The 20,009-nt window shown below is 38.3% G+C and overlaps 1 protein-coding gene and 1 long non-coding RNA gene across 4 annotated transcripts in view; one reads left to right on the top strand and one right to left on the bottom strand.

Moving 5' to 3' along the window:
* Nucleotides 1-20,009, bottom strand: part of LOC140339578 (uncharacterized) — a 51,424-nt gene that overhangs the window by 5,330 nt on the left and 26,085 nt on the right. Inside the window, exon 2 of one of the 2 annotated variants that reach the window (XR_011922482.1) lies at nucleotides 3,118-3,892. This is a non-coding gene — a long non-coding RNA (uncharacterized lncRNA). The remainder of the gene's footprint in view (nucleotides 1-3,117; nucleotides 3,893-20,009) is intronic. The other variant, XR_011922481.1, reaches the window with a different exon arrangement.
* LOC140339576 (CD27 antigen-like) overlaps nucleotides 824-20,009 on the top strand; it is a 32,347-nt gene continuing 13,161 nt past the window's right edge. Inside the window, exons 1-2 of one of the 2 annotated variants that reach the window (XM_072424339.1) lie at nucleotides 829-1,173; nucleotides 15,462-15,549. In XM_072424339.1, coding sequence (XP_072280440.1) covers nucleotides 1,105-1,173; nucleotides 15,462-15,549 — 157 coding nt within the window. In that variant the 5' untranslated portion in view covers nucleotides 829-1,104. Of the gene's footprint in view, nucleotides 1,174-15,461; nucleotides 15,550-20,009 lie in introns of both variants that reach the window. The other variant, XM_072424340.1, reaches the window with a different exon arrangement.

Raw genomic sequence — 20,009 nt, 5'->3', positions numbered from 1 at the left:
TATTAATAATAATAATAATAATAATAATAATTATAGGGTATTTACCCAGTGGGGGAACTCACAGACACTTGCCAGGGGTTTTAATCTTCCTGCTCTAAGAAAAGCAAAATAAAATATGTTTTGGCTATGCATACACTTTAGTAGTGGAAAAAGAGGAAGTTTATAAAACCTAACCGAGCTATCACTTTAAATCAGCTAAATGCACAAAAACAAAGTATTTTTTTTTCAATATGCACAGTAGAGAAGCTTATTCCTGGCCATGGTGCCGAGAAGGACCCTTGCTCTCTGGGTAGAAGCAGAGGTCTCTGTGCAAAGGTCTGACATGCCTACTGTTGAATCAATGCTACAGCTCCGCAATGAGCAAAGCACATTCTAAATCTAAGGCTTGGAGAGCTCAAGCTGTAATTCAGCAGGAGAGGAGGTAGGGGGTTCTGTTTGACCTGTGCAGACAGAAGAGTCCTTCTCTATGGCATTCAGGAAGACCTCAGGCTTTTCTACTTATTCTGTGGCTGCTCTTTAAGGAATTTAGGCACCTAGAATGTATTTAGCTATTTTAAACTGAAGGTTTTAGCTGACCTTTAAAATGACTTTTAATGAACAAGTAATGTGAGAAAACACAGATGTTGTCTGTCACTGCAATGCCCATAACTAACAAGCTTAGAAAAACCAGACGCAGCAGTGACTTGGAAAACATTTTCAAAGCTTGACAATTGTGTATATACACAAGTGACTCTAATAGTTCCTCCTCTAAAAGCCTCTCCCTATTCCTTGAAATGACAGATGTTACCACTTTCCGCCTACAGCCCTCCCCTTGTCCCAGCATGTATTACAGGAATAGCAGGAAGAGAAGTTGTCTTTTTTTCACCAATGGGAAATAACAGCTTCAAAAAAAATGTATCCAGTTAAAAATAACAAAGGGTGCTACTGACAGCAAAACTTGACCTCGAAAACAATACTTTGGATTTAAGAGAAGCTCTTGTAGAATCTTACCAAGTGGGGAATTAAATCTGGCTACAGAGATCTGCGATTAAAGACCTTTAAATGGACCTTTAAATTCCAAGAGTTTTCCGGGAACTGATATGTAATTCTTCGACATTTGGAATCATGAAGATTTTGCTACAAATTCAGTTCTTTCTTTTGCTTCTGTTAACTCTCTTGGGGAAAGGCCAGCAGGTAAGGAATGGAGTGAGAGTCTGGACATGTTTTGTCATAATGCTCAGAGCTCTATTTATAAAGCGGGGAATCTGACATTCCCCCAAACATTCCTTGGTGGATAATCGATTATTCCTATTGAAACACATGGACCTGGAATATTCACCACTATTGAGAGAATGTCTGATTCCCTGGTTTGTAAATAGAGCCTACAGAGATTAGCATTAGTTTATAGACGGGAACAGTAGGGCAAAAAGTAGAGAAAATTAAAGGATCAGCCTATGCAAAATTAATATTTAACTTTTTAACATAGGAGGCAGTTTAAATATTTAACATAGGAGGCAGTTGTTGCTAGCTAGCTTTTATTATATCTTTAGTGAACCATAAGTCAAACAGAATTGCTGTTATTCTTGTAATGGTTGGAGACATTGTGCTGTAATTCTTCAAACCCACATATATTCTTGTCTCCAGTTGCTTTGGTGTTTGACCATAGCAATTGACAGGCACAGGTGTTTGATCAAACCTCCACCAATCTTTTGAAAGTCTATAATTTATTTAAATGGTAAAGAACATGGTGTAGTAGAAGATCAGTGGCTGGCAAATGGTGCAAATGCCCTGTAATCTTTTCCATTACCTTTTTCCAAATTGTCCATTTGATCAACCCAAAACAATGAAGAATGCTATATTGTTTCTGACCTTAGTACTAACCTGGACAAAGGATGCCGATTCATAAAATCAAAAGTCCTTATATTTAATATAGTATACCATATTATAATATAATACAATATAATATATTGTTTGTGGCCAGTGTTTGCACGTATTAAAGACTGAATGCATGACAGCCAGGTCTCCAGCAAGATCGGCAATGGAAGCTTCTCATTTTACTGGTTTCCTTTAATGGAGATCTGTCAAGGTAGACTATGTGACATTAATGCTTTATTGCCTTGGGATAAGCAGTAAATTCTCCCAGAGATGAGATAGCAATTGCCTAATTTATGTATTCTGGAATAATTTCATGCTTGTGTAGACAATAATAGAGATAATTTGTAGAGATAATTGTAGAGATAATTTCCATAATAATGTGCACTGCTCTTCCTGCTCTCTGATGGGGTTACCTATGAAAGCTTCAGGAGAACGCTGATATTGAGGGTCATAGCAGCAGATGCCGGAGTCTGCTTGGATCATGGCCGAGTGACCGACTGCCCAATGTGTCCATAATATACAGACCTACAAAGGCTGTTGGACATGTTTGTGCCATTTGGCCACTGTTGGGTAGCAGGTCAACCAACCGAAACATTAAATTTGGCATGTCAAATAGTGTCCACCTATCTCATGGAGAACCATTGGCAACCTGGTCAGATTTTTAGGACACTGGCCAAATGATGGCGTCAGGGGCCTCCAAAGGTAGAAGATCCATTCCAGGGGGTTCCGTAAAGCTGAAATCCCAGCAAGTGATCTGATAAGGAGCTGATATACTGTTTTACTGGTCCCATGATTTGTATTCTGTACAGTCACTCTCATAACACTTACAGTCCTACCACAGCCAGGTCCTTGACTTATATTGCTGTAGCATCACAACTTGGTAGAGAACACACTTCCATTTTACTGATCAGAGAATGAACCAGCTAGGGAATGTTCATCATGTGAATGGTCCTCACTGCTTTCTAGTATTGGTCCTTTATGTAAGTGTTTCTCAACCAGGGTTCCTCCAGAAGTTGCAAGATTTCCTTGAGCAATTTGTGCCTCTCAGGTCAGTATATTTGACACCAATGATCTTTTTGGCTATCTGTAAGGGTGACATTCTTCCCACCGGCCCGCAATGGCAAAAGGCAATCTTCCTATTGACTACCAAGTTATTATATTGTGACCTGTATGTATAGTAATTAAAGAAGGGGTTCCCTAAGACTTAGATAAGTAATTTAAAGAGTTCCCCTATGTTAAAAAGTTTGAGAAACTCTGGCTTACCTTTTCTTGCTCAATGTTTTCGATCGAACAAAGCCATCTGTAAATCCCGCATTGTCTTGATTTCCCTCTTAATGTCAAGGCTCCCGGTTATGTCCCGCACTGCCATCTTCTTTCTTCCAGGTTTTTTTAATGTCACCAATCACACATTGTGTGTGTGCAAGATCTGGTGACCTGTCCTCCGATGAGGCCTCCAAATATAAACAAAACACATGCCTATTGAGCTTGGCACTTGCGTGAGATTGTATGCTTGTTCATTTACATTTGAGGAAGACCCCTAATGACGCAGTGTCCAACGTTGGCCATGTGCAGAAGGAGCAACCAGCAGGATTCTGGGAAATGCGATGTAGGTATCCCAGGAGGCTGGGGGTTTCCCATTAAGAGTTTAATGCCATGAAGGTATTTATAAAAGGGATGGAAAATTAAAAAAAAAATCTAAATGGAAATGCGTACTTTTAAATAAAGTTAACATTTTGATGAAAGATCTGCTTTAATAATTCATTATTTCAAGCTGAACTTGAGATAAAAAAACATTGCAATGGTGCTAGTCTCCCATTGCAACCATGAAATGCTTGTTATGTATCATACATAGTAAAATAATAAATAATAAAATGTAATACTTTTACCTTTCTCACCTTACCCATTCCCCTGGTGTTCTTCTCACTACCCTTCATGATTTGCGCTTTGGGCAGGCACTCTTGAATTGTAGAGGATGATACCAGTTCCTGTGACTGCTTATGGAACAGGTGGTGGGGGACCGGTCACATGGAGCTGGACCCTGCAAGGGAACATAAAATACAATAAAAGAAATGACTAATTATCCCTGTACATACATTAACATTTATCACAGTGTGGCAATAACCACCTCAAGGACACGTTTTACAGAACTCGAAGTTCATCTTTAAGTAGAATTCCATGCACTACAATTGGTATATCTGAAGATATGTTTTATGTTCCGGTATTTATAATGGAGTACATTTTCTTTTTCTTTATTTAGAGAACTAGCTGATTACCTGGCTTCCCGGGTATTTATTTTTTTATTGCAATTCTATATTATAGTCCAAAAAAAAGTATGTAAAAATAAGCAAAAGGCACGCTGTTCTGCGCAATACATACACACATACATTTAATGTACAGCGCTGCGTAATATGTTGGCGCTATATAAATCCTGTTTATTAATAATAATATTAATAATAAATACATAGATGAAAATATGCCTCTGACTAAAGCACAGCGCTGTACAAAGATCAGCCGTGCACTCACATCAATCTCAGTCATATGTCTAGCAAGTTTGGTTGAATTGTCCCCATGCGTTTCCTAGTGATGACATACACGCATACATCCAAATATAGCTCTTACATATAGCACAGTGCTGTACAAAGATGACTGGTGCACTCACATGAGTCTCAGTCTTATGTATGGCAAGTTTGGTTGAAATACGTCAATGCGTTTCCTAGTGATGGTGGAACATGGCAAGATTGGTTGAAATGTCTCCATGCGTTTCATCCAACTATAGCTCTGACATATAGCACAGCGCTGTACAAAGATGACAGGTGTGCTCACATGAGTCCCAGTCAAATGTTTGGTTGAAATGTCTCCATGCGTTTTCGAGTGATAGTGGAACATACACATACATACATACATACACACATACATACATACACACACACACATACATACATACACACACACACACACACACACACACATACATACATATATACACACATACATACATACATACACACATACATACATGAATACATACATACATACATAGATATATACATACATACACACATACATACATACACACACACACACACACATACATACATACACACACACACACATACAGACATACATACACACATACATACATGAATACATACATACATACATAGATATATACATACATACACACATACATACATACACACACACACACACACACACATACATACATACACACACACACACATACAGACATACATACACACATACATACATGAATACATACATGAATACACACATACACATACATACATACATACACACATACATACACACATAAATACATACATACATACATGAATACATACATATACACATACATACATACACACATACATACATACATACATACATGAATACACACATACATACATACATACAATTTTATATATATAGAATAACATAACAATCAGCTTTTAATTTAGTCATTTGATATAGCATTTGCCAACACCAGTGCTCCAACTTTAAAGGCATGAACATTGGGGTTGTGTCTCCAAACCTGTTTAAGCATTGCCGACTCCACAAACACAACTAGTGGTGATGCCGAAGCTGAGAAAAGTTTTACCAAATGGCAGAATTAAAGCACATTCTTGAACAGTAAAGGAAAACTTGCTGTACTGCAGAAGCAAGGATGTAAAAATACATCCACATATTACATGGATGGTTCACTGAGTTTATCTTTAGAGCTTCAGCTATTCACACCCCCAACCCATTTCACTGCTTCGTTCCTCCGTTGAAGCCCTTTGCATATACCTACTGCTTTTTGGTGTAGAAGGTATACCATCAGCTGGTCAATGTTTTAGAAAATCTGTCCAGATCAACATTTCTAATAATTAGGACTGAATGATCAATCTCCAGGCTCAAATAATGCCACACACCAGTAGCCTGGAGTAAGCTCAAAGTTTGACTCTTGGCTTCCATGGTGGAACACAATGGGGCAAGAGATTGAGGGAACGTATGGGAACGTAAGTGAGTTGTAGGTTGGAAACCCAAATGGTCAAAATGATGTAACCCCTTCAAATATAACAAGCCTAAGGTTGGCTATAGACAATCATGGTCCAGTTAATGACTTTAGTTTGAAAAACATCCTTTGTAGAAGAGCAAATGAAAGAAGACTTGCAATCATTCCACTGCCAATGCCAAGGACAAATCAGAGCTTAGGACCTCCATGCTAAATGATCTTCTGTGGACTTCTTAACAATGAACAATCCAAGCTGTTTACCAGCACATGGTTTTAACATTTTGCCTTAGGCCCGAAAGGGATTTTCCTAAGAATGTAGAAGAGATTTTTTTTTTGGCTCAGCTTTGATGTGAACCTTTTTCCCCTCACGTGAGCTTACATACATCTTTGTGACTTCCCCATAAAACATCTGGCCCAAGTACAGGGATATTTATCTTTGTGACCTGCATTTTAAAGCATTGTGCATAGGCACATGGGTGCTGATTTATTAAAGCTCTCCAAGGCTGGAGAGGAGACACTTTCATCAGCGAAGCTGGGTGATGCAGCAAGCCTGGAATGGATTTCCTAAAATTTAGCAAATGTTTTTAATCCTGGACCAGATCCAATCCAGGTTTGATGGGATCACCCAGCTTCACTGATGAACGTATATCATCTTCAGCCTTGGAGAGCTTTAATAAATCAGGCCCGAAGAGTCATTAACCATCTGAACCCAACCAGGACACTTAATATAGTACAGGGCAAGAGCTAATACTGAAAAAATTGGAAAAGGATCAGGATTGCCCTTTTGGAGCTCTGCCTTATCATGGGAAAAGTAATTGAACTTTAACTTCCATTATCATCATTATTGCTGTGTCGGAGCTTAACTACTATTGAGGAACCAGCTATGAAGATAATGTTAGTACACTCAACGAGGAAATGACCCCGTAGGCTAATATATCACTTCCTGTTTTTGTCCCTGTAACAGGATGTGAAGAAAATCTCACTCGTTGGAGGACGGTTACAACCTGGGAGTGATTTTAAGTAATTTCATCTATTTATTCGTTTTTTGAAGCAAGGAAAAAATGAGCACAAAGAGTACAAATTCTAGCATACTACACTGGGCATAAAGTAATGCCATGACTATGGGGCTGGAAATGTCCGGCACAAAATGTCATCTTGCTTTGTGATTAGTTAAATCTGTTTGATAGCAAATGTGTCAAGAACAGCCAACACGTCTCAGGCCATGCTTCCCTCTTCTTCGGGGATTGTGTATGATCTCTGGGCCAGATAATAATGGCTAGCCTGAATATAGACTTAAAATTGGGCTAAAGTTTTAGCCCAATTTTTTCACATTATTCTCACTGCATGTCAACCTTCTTAATGGAGGTTTACCTACTTACACTACCTAAAACTAATAGAAATTCCCATATGTCCAGCTCTACCACACACCCACCAAATTCAGATGGTAATGTCTTGATTTGTACAAGACAACATGCTGAATGACCCCAAAACCCTTTTGGACCTTTCAAAATGTCTAAAATTAGATCTGCTTGTCTTAAACTGAACACATAGTCATGTTATATATCTCTCTTTCACTTTCAAACCTGTTTTGAGAAATCTCATTGTTGAGAAACATAGTTTTTAAAAAAACATCCTGAGGAAGCTTACTGGATACCAGGCAACACGACTAATTAGTATTCATTATAATGCGGTTATAGTTATCATTATAATGCCCCCAAGCCAATCTAAGTGTAAATCTAAGTGTTTCTCAACATTTTTAACAAAGGGAAACACAATTAAATAACTACAGAGAACCCCTGATAATATTACTATATCAATAGCTCACTGTACATGCAATGGTGGTCAATGGGAAGAATACCTCTTGCATTGCTGGCCAGTGGGAAGAATGTTACTCTTACAGATAGTCAAAAAGATCATTGGTTTCAGTGGTAACTGACCTGAGAGGTACAAATTGCTCATTGCTCAAGGAACCCCTAGCAACCTCTGGAGGAACCATAGGATTTTATAAAGCCCTGGTTGAGAAACACTGCTTTAAATGATCTTTAATGATTATTTTGGGTGGCAAATTTATAAATAATTGTTGGGCAGACAGGCTGCATGATACCTTTGGATGCTTATACTCACCTGCCCCAGATCCAACAAGATGTCTTGGTACACAATAGGACTGCTTTATTAAAGTTCTTTAAAGCTGGAGGTAATAGACTATAATGGTTGATCCTGTGTGATCTAGCGGGTTTATTTGATCACGTAGGTTCTCCTATAATAGTCTATATTCACCAATATTGGAGAGCTTTACCAAATCAGGCCCAATATACCAAAAACTTGGTAAAACCTGGCTATCACACCTCTATGTGACTAATGGGAGTTTCATTAGAAAACCCTGGGCAATAATAAAGAGTTGTAACAACTCATACAACCTCCATTCTTCTGAGAAGGCTTTCAGCCCAAAGGTAATCCGCAGGATGGAGGCCAAGGCTCTGTGTAGGACATTTGAGTTTCTCCATAAAAACCTCATAAAACCATATTTCTATCTTGATTTTCAATAAGAGACTAATCAGAATATTTTTTTCATTCTCAGACCAGACCAGAAATGACAGATGGTGCCAAATCATTGATATGGTCAACTGTTTTCTTATATCCCTCTACTGGGGTATTTTGTTGAATATATACATTAGATCATTGGTCTGTAGTGAGTGGATGGGCTGTATTCTTAGTGATGTCACTCGTTTTATAGTAAATGGATAGGCTACATTCTCAGTGATGTCACTGGTCTCTAGTGGATGGATAGGCTACATTCTCTAGTGAAAGATTGGTTGTATTCTCAGTGATGTCACTGGTCTCTAGTGAACGATAGGTCAAATGTTTGTGATGTCACTGATTTCTAGTGAATGATAGGTTGTATTCTCAGTGATGTCACTGGTCCCCAGTGAATGAAAAGTTTGTATTCCTGGCGCTAGCACTGGCCCCTAGTGATTGTATAGGCTGGATATTCTTGATGGTGCCACCAGTCTCTTGAGGAAATGTACATCAGTTTTGCATGTGAGAAAAACACTAGCTATCCTAAAAAAATGCTGATTTTATAACATTTATTTGGTATTTTTGAATTTCTTCTCAATAGCTTGTACTGATGATTGAGGCTGTATCATTGAAGCTTTGTATTGGCTCTGATTGCAGTACCAAAAATGTCACATGACAAGTTTTAATTTGTACTATTTCTTTACCCAGTTCAAATAGCATTGATATATGCTTTTTTATTTATTGATTTATTTTATTTAATTTGAACTGTTTTTTCTTGTACCTTTCTATTGGTTTTGATCACCATTTCTATTCAGTCTAACCCGTGTGAGTAGTGTAGGCTTTTGCTTACATGCAAACATAGATACTTTGATCTTGACCTTGATTTTGCAAGAACAATTAAATAAAGAGATACTTCAGTTTAAGTATAAGTTGCAACACTGACATTAGATTCAAAGCCAAAGACAGTTTATAAAGCAGGGAATATGGCATTCAGCAACATTCTCTGGTTTACAATCTTTCCGGTCCATGTGCTTTTTTTTTATGGTGGTGATTGATTCTTTAACAATGTTTGGTGAATGTCAGATTCATTGCTTCATAAATAGACTTATAGGTATTCATTTCAAAGTGTAGCATGTTCTATACAGTTACATACTGTATAGAACAGGGAGTCGTGGTTGTTATTTTCAAAAGTAAAAGTGAGAATGCTGCTTGCTAGGTCCCTGAAAACTAAACCCATTCTTGAGACTCAATAAGCTTTGTTATGGGGACTTAATTAAAAAATTGGGAGTTTCAGATGAAACTCTAAGAACACCACAATTTCAAAAAGAATCATCCAGAACAGCTGAAACTTAAACTTCTCTGTGGCATTCGAAGCTTCCATTGCCCAATATCCTTAAGCTGGGATATTTTGTAGGCATGTCATGGTGCACAATGGCGGAGATGTGTCCATGAACTGGCACTACTTCTCGGAGTCAAAAAATTCTCCACTACTGTATGGGAACACTTCAGATGAACAAATAAAACTATCATAAAAGGTTCCTCTTGAAACACTCAGGGATCCAATAAACATTTACACACCTGTTTATTAGTATGCAAATGTTTCAGTATTTAGGAGCAATATCTACTTTACAAAGCATGATGCAATCCTATGTTTACTTATGATATCAAAATTATAGGAAGGTCCATATTTCGATAAATGATTAACTAATTTTATAATAACAAAATAACTCAGTCATGGGAGGCTTGCAGACTCCTTTTTTAATAGGGTAACCATCTGATTGCATTAAGTGCAAAATATGAGGGAAACCCACCAATAGTATGGCATCTGGCCCCAACCATGCCATCCCTGTCCACCTTACAGCAATGGACCGCAGATCTGCAGGAGAGATATGAGCTGCATTCCCTGGTTGGTGTCACACAGCCGATTGTCAAGGTCTCCTATGTATTGTTTTTACACTTTTGCATTTTGGTTATTTTCAACACGGATAAAGAAGGTCACAATGATTGGCAGATTTTACTTCCTGCAATCCTAGTATTCCTTCAATGATTTCACCAGTCCTAATGATTTTGGGAAAGGGCAGTGTTGCCTGAAACCATTGCACACAGCTCGATACTGTTCTGATATATAAAGAAAGAGAAAAAGTGGAAGAAAGAGAAAGAATGTAAAAAACCTAAAACCTAAACTGACCCCATTAGTCAGGAAAAACAAAATCAACTGAAAGGTCCTTGCAGTCGAACTGGCACTACTTATCAGAGTCAAAAATTGTCTCCACTACTGTATGGGAACACTTGAGATGAACAAATAAAGTTATCATGAAAAGTTCCTCTTGAGACACTCAGGAATCCAATAAACATTTACAAGGGCTGTTTAACAAGTAATGAGCCTGAACTATAAAGACAAAAGCTAGGAACTTTATTTTCTATACATTTTCAACATAATCTCCATGAAGCAGAATGCGCCTTTCAGATCTTTCTTTTAAGGCCTTTATACCCTTTTTATAGAACTCAACATCTTAGCCCTCAAGGAAGTCCTCAAAAGCCTTGATGACATCATCATCAGAGTCAAATTTCTTCCCTTTTAGGTATTTTTTTAAAATTCCAAATAGATAATAGTCCAATGGGGCTATATCTGGCGAATAAGGTGGGTATTCTAACAATTCAAATCCACATTTATGAATTGTGGCCATTGCAACAGCTGACTTGTGTGCTGGCGCATTGTCCTGATGAAACAAAACGCCTTTTGCCAACTTTCCCCATCTTTTCACCTTGAATTCCTCCTTTAACTTTTTTAATTAATGTGGAATAATAAGTCCCTGTTTTTGTTTGACCCTTTTCAAGAAAGTCAATCATAACGTAATCATGAATTACCCAAAAGACAGAAGCCATGACCTTCATTGAGGACTTTGTGATCCTTGCCTTCTTTGGGGTAGGAGAACCTTTGTGTTTCCATTGTTGGGACTGCTGTCTTGTCTCTGGATCAAAGTGATGGATCCAAGTCTCAAGAAATTGCTGCTCATTTTTGTTGAAATGCTCGAGAAAGACTTTAAAGCATTTCACCCGTTCTCTCTTTTGGTCAGGAGTCAGAAGTTTCAGAATCCATCTTGAAGAAAGTTTCCTCATTTCAAGTTCTTCAGAAGGAATATGGTAAACTCTTTCATTTGAAATTCCCACTAGAAGCAATGGTTCTGGTGGTCAGTCTTCTGTCTTGGGGACAATATTGTGAATTCTGTCAATCATTTCCTGGTTTGTGATAACTCTGGGCCTTTCTTTATCTCAAAGGCTTTATCAACCTTGTTTGATCTCGACAACCCATCTTTTAACAGTGGAATATGGAGGAGAATCTTCTTTTAACACTTCTTGCATCTTTTTATGGATTTTTACTTCGTGTTTAGGCTCTTTAAGTGAAGGACTTTGATGACCCCTCTGTGCTCCATTTTTGAAAAAAAATCATACAACTTACAACATAAAATTTTTAAATTTGTTTTAAAAAAGATAATATAATATATATACTTTTTAGTCAAATTTCATCTTAAGGCTTTATATTTTAGTAATTTACAGAGTTTTTACAAATATTTTTATTATTTATATGTTAGGCTAACTACTTGTCAAACAGCCCTTGTATACAGTAGAAGACTCACTCACTTGGTTCCTCTGCTGTACCCTCTTGAACATTTGACTTTTTCTGGAGTATTCTCTAGCCATAGTCAATGAGATGAAGACATTATTCAACTTTTATGCAAATCACATAGCAAGTTCATGGAAATTAACTTAAAGCCAAGCCAATCCACCTTTATACTTTCTTCATTTCATTGCTTATTTCTGGTGTCCACGTCCAACTGTTGTGGGTCCTTCCTAGGACCCCTTTCTTCATTGCCCTGTCCTAAAGTGATTTAGGGGGTCAAAAGATGGAACCCCAGCGCATGGTGGGGGACATTGGTAGCTGGCACTCTTGGGGATTTTGAATGCTAAAGAATATGACCAAGGAACAGAGGGAAAAAATTAGACCAAGGTTACCTCTGAGGTAGGCATAGTCAAAAAAACATGAGATGGAACCTTTGTTGTGACTTGCAAGTTCACCAACTTCCCGAAGGATGATTAAAAGATAATTAGATTGTTTTGAAATATATTTTTGAATAGATTTTCAATTGTTTTACATATGTTAATTGTACATGGGTATTGTCTTCTTTTCTACTGGATTATTTCTACCAGTAACACAGTTCTCAGCAGTGGTGACTAAGCAGATGAAGTGGAATCTTTTTATGGTTATTTTGCCAATGGCATTGTCAATTTCCACTGAAATGAGTTGTGGTTGGGAAACTTTGTAACACAAGTATGACATCATTTTTAAAGAATGTAAAATACTTTGGTGGAACCCTTGTTAAAAAAAAACCCATGTTAAAAAAATAAAAAAAGAAGAACAGACAACATTGTTAATGATATCGCCATCAGATGGTGGTGAATGGATAGGCTGCAATCTCAGTGATGTAATCGATCTCATGTGAAAGATTAGGCTGCATTCTCAGGGAAATCACTGGTTTTCTGCGAATAGATAGGTGGCATTCCTGCTGATGTCACTGGTCACATGTGAATTAACAAACTGTAGATTCAGTGATGTCACCAGTCTCTAGTAAAGGGATAGCCTGCAATTTCAGTGATGTCATCAGGCTCTTTTGAATGATGAATAGATAGGCTGTATTTTTAGTAAAGTCACCATTCTTTAGAAAGTGGATAGGCTGCATTCTCGGTGATGTCACTGCTCTCTGATGAATTAGGCTTTATTGTACATTATGTCATTAGTCTCTAGTGAAAGGATAGGCTGTATTTTTACTGATGTCACCATTGTTTAGACAATATCTAGGCTATATTCTCATTGATGTCACTGGTCTCTGCAGAAGGGATCGGCTGCTTTCTCTGTGATGTCATCAGTCTCTAGTGAAAGGATAGGCTGTATTTTTAGTGATGTCATCAGTCTCTAGTGAAAGGATAGGCTGTATTTTTAGTGATGTCANNAGTCTCTAGTGAAAGGATAGGCTGTATTTTTAGTGATGTCATCAGTCTCTAGTGAAAGGATAGGCTGTATTTTTAGTGATGTCATCAGTCTCTAGGGAAAGGATTTTTAGATTTTAGGATTTTAGGGATGTCGCCATTGTATAAAGAATAGCTGGGCTTGATTCTCATTGATGCCACTGTTCCCTGCAGGAGGGATAGGCTGAATTATCAGTGATGTCATTAGTCTCTAGTGAATGGATTGGCTCCATTCTTAGTGACATTATTGGTCTCTGATGAATGGCTAGACTGCCATTTCAGTGATGTCATCAGGGTCTAGAATTGATAGATTACATTCTCCATGATGTCATCGGCTCTAGAGAAAGAATAGGCTGCATATTCTATGAGGTCATCAGTCTTTAGAGAACAGATAGGCTGCATTCTCAGTGATGTCACTGGTGACTAGTAAATGGATAGGCTGTATTCTCAGTGATGTCACTGGTCTCTAGTGAATGGATAGGCTGCATTCTCAGTGATGTCACTGGTCTCTAGTATTCTCAGTGATGTCACTGGTCTCTAGTTAAGGGATAGGCTGTATTCTCAGTGATGTCACTGGTCTCTAGTTAAGGGATAGGCTGCGTTCTCAGTGATGTCATTGATCTCTAGCGAATGCATAGGCTGCATTTTCAGCAATGTTATAAACATTCTGTATTTTGCATCTATTTCAAGTACAATTATTCTGAAAAGAAGAAAATACATGGCAGCTTTCTTTATACAATATTTATAAGCCAACTGCGAAATGCCCAAATATTAATGTTCTTCCTCTTCACTGAGCTGAAATGTTAGTCACTTTATTTACATAGATCTGTACAAATCGCTTTTCATTGCAAAACATTTTTTTCAACTTGTGATTTATTTCCCTAATATTTACAAAAGCAAACCATGATTTTCTAAATGTACCAATCATACGCATTTCATGGAAAAGGTCATTTTGTGGTTTAAATGATTAATATCAGGGAGAAGGAATGCTCAAATTTCCTAATTTTCAACTTTTTTATTTATTTGGAATTTACATCAGTCTATGGCTGCCTGCTTTTCTTTTTCAGAAACATATTGAGATAAAAGGACAATGTAAAAAATACACAGAGTATCAAAAATATAAAAGACATCTAGAGAAGTATCAATGAAAAGAAGGGGAGATGGAAAAATAGAATTAAACATTGTGTACACCATTATTAATAAACAGTACATAATAAAAACATTACTAGTAGAAAAACGGAGGGGGAGGGGGTTGGGAAGGGGAATAAGGGAAAAGTAAAAAAAATCCCTGAATACACAGGAACATGAACTTGTTAAACTATAATAACTAGTAGATAACTAACTTTTTATATATGGCATAAGGAACAGAATTCTCAGTCTGAATGGGACGCAATCCCAATTGGACCAGTACACAGGGATGGGTAAAGATGGTAACATTACCTAGAAAAAAAAAATGGCAAAAATTAAAGAAGAACAAAGGGCGACCTAGCTGCTTTTCACTGAACATTGTCAGGGGATCTGAGGGAACATGTCCCAAGTAAAAGAATGTATATTTTCTGTAAATAAAAGTTAAAATATAGGTGGAGAAAATGTGTTATAAAAGCCATAGGAAAGGGTGGTAATTTGTTTGATTTTAGCTCACTTTACCCCAATAATTTGATTACCAATTCCACAATTGATTTTGTTCCTCTTTAAATACCATGAATACAATGCCCTAAAGTCGTATAAATTGTTTATATTTGCCAACAATAAAAAAAATAATAAAATCCTATGTATATAAGTACTATCAGTCTGATATGGAATAATACGTATTGTTAGTGTTTACTATACAATAAATTTCTTTTGCTTTAACAGCTGAAAAAAGTGAAAGAAAAGTGAACCCGTGTCACAGTATAGTGAATGTCGATGAATCCATCACAGCACATAATGATCAATTCAGCACATTCATTTTTGAATCTGCACTAGAAGTGAATTCTTAGGTGTAACAACAGTGAAACAATCACATGTACTGAGACACAGAAGTGAAATGGCATTTGTTTGTTTATTTCAGGTTACGGCGAGTGATGATCAGCCTCCGTGTAATGATTTTCAATACTGGAATGAATCATTTGGGATTTGCTGCTCTCGCTGTGCGCCAGGTAGGAAGCTGACTCCCTCTTCGCTTTCTGGTCAAGCCAGTCGGCCAATCACATCTATCCTTTTATTTTCCAGCTGGTAGTAGGCTCTAAAAGCAAGAATCTGATTGGCTCCTGTGAACTATATACATTTTTTAAGTGTTTTATTTGAAAAACTTATCGAAATGCCATTTACTGGAATGTGTTGTAAAGGTTTTTTTTTTTATTTTTCCTATTAAATCTGTTTCAAGGTTTCTTATCTGTGGTAACATCACTTCCTGTTGCAAGCTGACAACGCTAAGCCAATACGTCTCAATTATCAACAGTGTTGTCAGCCTGCTGTGCATGGGCTGCCTATGTGGTATACGAGATAAATAAAGTTGGGTACACATGGGCAGATAAGCTCCCAGTTTTGCACCAATGATTCGATCAGTTTTGGATTCAGAAGTCCATTGGTTGGATGCCCCAAAAGGACATTCATACAATATGTGCCAATTTACCAACATGATCAATTGCTTCACAACCAATGAAGGGCTGAATAATTGGTTGGAATTACATTTCTTTTCCAATTCACTTCATTAGGATTGGAAGCTATTCTGAAGGGACGCACATGGCACGCTGACAACGCTTTTGCTAATTGTGAGGCAGTGGATTAGTGTTGTCAGGCTTCAGCAGGAAGTGCTCTTGCTGGCAGGATCTCCAGGTAGAAAACTTTGCAAGAGGGTGAAATTAAAATGTATTCAGCGAGACACGATCAGCCAATCATACTGAAAATTTAAGGTTTACATATGTCGTAATTATACATAAATATATTATACATAATATTATTTACACAAAAAATACCCAGTTTTTTTAGGCTGGGTAATTTAAATTTGTCTAATTTTTTTTCAGTTTTGATTGCACAATCAATCGAGTTCTAGTATTTATGAGTAGTAATTTACTTAGTTCCTGCTTTCAACAACATTTGCAAATATCAGAGGTAGGAAAGGCCAAAATATTTTGAAAGCTAAAAAAAAAATATTTCCATTGCGCAAATTAAACTTCCTGGCTTTGCAACACAGTATTGTGACCATAATTGAGGCGGTGGTGGTGGTAAGGGGGCAATGGGAGCATGGCACATGTGAAACAAAAATAAATATTTGGCAGCACGAGGATCCAATCATTTGAGCTGCAGTGAAAGAAGCATGGGAGATTAAGGCAGCTCAATAAGCCAGTAAGGTGATCCTAAGTGCTAATGTGCTAACAAGGAACATGCTGATTGGAAGAGAGATCTAATCAATCAATCCAATGTTTTTACTTTGGACCACGGGAGGGACCAGACCTGGAGGTGTTACATAATTGCAGAGAAAAATCTGGTCTCCTCTCTTGCTAAGCTTTCCATGACTGGACATTTGATTTCTTTCTATTGTATTGGTTTAGCCCTGATGAAGGGAGTTGTTCTTCACCGAAACAGGTTGGTGTTTCATCAACTCATCTGAAGACCAATTAAAGTTTTGTAGGTGGTTTGGAGCTTTCTATGCACAATAGTGTTTTACGATATCTGTTTATCACCAAAATTTTCACTTAATATAAAAGGGTTTATTTTTTGCCCCTCCCCTTTGCACCTACCACCGTGGCTGTAAAGGCTGAATGGGAGCACAGAGCTTCCTGGGATAGGTACGTCATAGAGTTTATCCCAGGGGGCTTTGGGCTGCTCCCTCTGCACATGCCTAGAAGGAGCTTTTCCCCACAATATTAAAAGTGCCCATCTCACGCATGCTCGGTTCCTTTACAGGAGGAAAGGGCGCCCAATTTTGCACCTGCACAGTGCAAGATTGGGTAATGTAGGGAAAAGGAGAAGGTGGAGGAAGATGAGGGAGCCTGGTGCTTCCTCCATGCCAGGACAAAGGAGGATTTGAGGACGGTGCAGGTCCAAATCGAGGCCAGGTGTGGAGGGTTCTGGGGGGACTGGCAGAAGTAAACATCAGTGGTGTTTCTTTATGGCAGTTCCACTTTAAGGGTACGGAATAATTGTTGATGGATTTGATGGGAACGTTCAGCACTTTTTGTTCGGTGGAGAGGGGAGGACTAGCGGGAGTCACCCTGCTGCGTCCTCCTCTATAGTAAACAGTAGCGGTGTTGGCTGCATGGTGGCATCATTTTTGACCACCCGACCATCACAAATTTTTGTCTCGATCACAAAATTCCAACAGCTGAGCGTTGTAACTTTCTGCACAATTTTTTTTTTTTTTTTTGCTTTTCTCTTTACTGTGAGAAATCTTTAACAACAGGAAACATGCAGCGCACAAGGCTGGTTCCTTCCTGATCTGAAAAAAGGGAAATGTCCACTTCTACTTTACAAAGCAACATAGCTGCGGTTCCAAGAAGCGTCAGAGACTCTTGTGACATGTGAGGAGGAGAGGGTTCAGGGTTCCATTGGTATGGATACAAGAAGTTCCATAGGAAATATCGATGATACATTGAAACATCGTCCAATCAGCTTCCTGGGGACAAACTGCGATGCTTAAAAAATTAACTCTTCCCAGGAACACGGAGAGGGTTTTTTTGGGGGGAACCATATTGGATCCACCACATGGCTCCTGCAGTGAAGGGAGTGACCGGTGCAAGAAATATCTCATTATGTGGAATTCCCCTTTAAGGATTTGGCATTTAGGAAATAATTTCGGTTGTCGGCAATGATAAATAGTTTTATTACAATCTCATGCAGATTTAGGGCAGGTTCAGCCTTGTTTTGGGATTGAGCGATCCCTCATGGCTTCCTGCGGCTGGCATCTTGCCAGCAACTTGGACTCCCTCACCGCAGTTCTAGTTCTTAATAAACAAGTGTCTGCACATTCGACAACTGGAGCCAGAAGCACCACCCACTGGTGCCCCCATTTGTTCTCTATGGTGCTGCTGCTGTAGCGGGTCCTGCCATGAGGAAGCCGCAACCACAACGCCACCTCATGGCCAGTCTGAGCATGGCATTATGGTGCCAGAGTTGCTATTTTTTCGTTACAGTGTAACATTCATCAGAAAGCCATGAATTACAATGTTACCTATTTGCTGGTTCGTCTTATTTAAAGTAAGCTGTATATTTATAAAGAATTCTATCTGACATTCACCAGGCATTCACTGCAGGCATATTGTCCTGGTTCATGTATTTTAAATGAGACTTAAGTGGTGAATGTTTGGTGAAGGTTACATTGACTGAGATGAAATCGCTTGTAATCGTCCAAGGTGAAAATCTATCTTTTCCCTAACATTGGTCAATGATTTGTTCTGCTGATCAGCCAATAATGCTGCTGTTTCCTGTGGAGGACAAAGAAAATTTGGAGCTCACTAGATTTCTAGAACTTAAGGTATATAAGTCATGGACACGCCTATAATTTTCTGCAGTCAGCAACTTAATGCTCCCTACTGATTGGAAATTATTTAGCAGAAGGGTGTGTGGGACCTCTGCAGAGAGACAGCTGCCTCCATTCTTCGAAAAGGGTCCTTCTTCGTAGCATGTAATAAACTGATATAAAAGAAATTTTAAGTTGGCCTTTATTGCCTAAATCAAAGCTTCTAAAGTAGCCAAGGCCTTGGTAAAAAAGACTGCCCCCTGCCAGCATGCTTCAGGGAGACTTTCATGACCATAATCGATAACCAGGCGTCATTTGTATATCTGAGATGCCTCAGTCAATCAGGTCAGGTGATCACGTGACATTTGGTCTATGTATCAGGTCATAGTCTGGTAACACATTTTATGACTCCATAACCTCCGATAACACAAGGGAGATAAGGAAGGTTAAATGGGAACTACAGTCACAAGATAAACAATGAGACTCTTGATGTGTTAGGGTTATAAAATTTATCGCTACTTATTCAGTATTTATTAGACGTATCTGGATTTGTTCTGTAATAAGAATTCACAGCCTTTTCAATCAGCTTCCTCGGTTCTCTAACTGCCACCAGTTATATCATGAATGTTCCAAAATGGGAATCTAGGACTGATATAGGCACCAATCCATTACTTATCATCATATACATAGGCACTGCTTATCAACACCACTGTGGGGTTGTTCTTGTAGTCACCAATAGGGGGGGGCTATTTCTACGATGACACCACTGTAGGATTTTATTACTGTACCGACACTACTATAGGGGTTGTATTGCTGCACTGACACCAATGTGAGATTATTATTGTATTGGTTTTGTAGTCACTGACTCCAAAAGTACAGTAATATTACTTCTGATTACTTCTCTAGATGTCCTATTGCTTCTCCGACACCAAAGTTGGGGTGTTATTACTGCACTGACACCAGTGTGGGGTATTAATACTGTATTAACACTTCTATAGTGGTCATATTGCTGCAGTGACACCAATGTGGGGGAATTATTGCATCCAGTCACACCAATGTTGGAGTATTATTGCAGCCAATCACACCAATGTGGGGGTATTATTGCAGCCAATCACACAATGTGGGGGTATTATTGCAGCCAATCACACCAATGTGGGG

The sequence above is a fragment of the Pyxicephalus adspersus genome, chromosome 10, assembly GCF_032062135.1.
Source record: "Pyxicephalus adspersus chromosome 10, UCB_Pads_2.0, whole genome shotgun sequence".
Taxonomy (NCBI): Eukaryota; Metazoa; Chordata; class Amphibia; order Anura; family Pyxicephalidae; genus Pyxicephalus; species Pyxicephalus adspersus.
The sequence above is the reverse complement of the archived record's forward strand: the minus strand, read 5'-3'. Positions and strand labels throughout refer to the sequence as shown.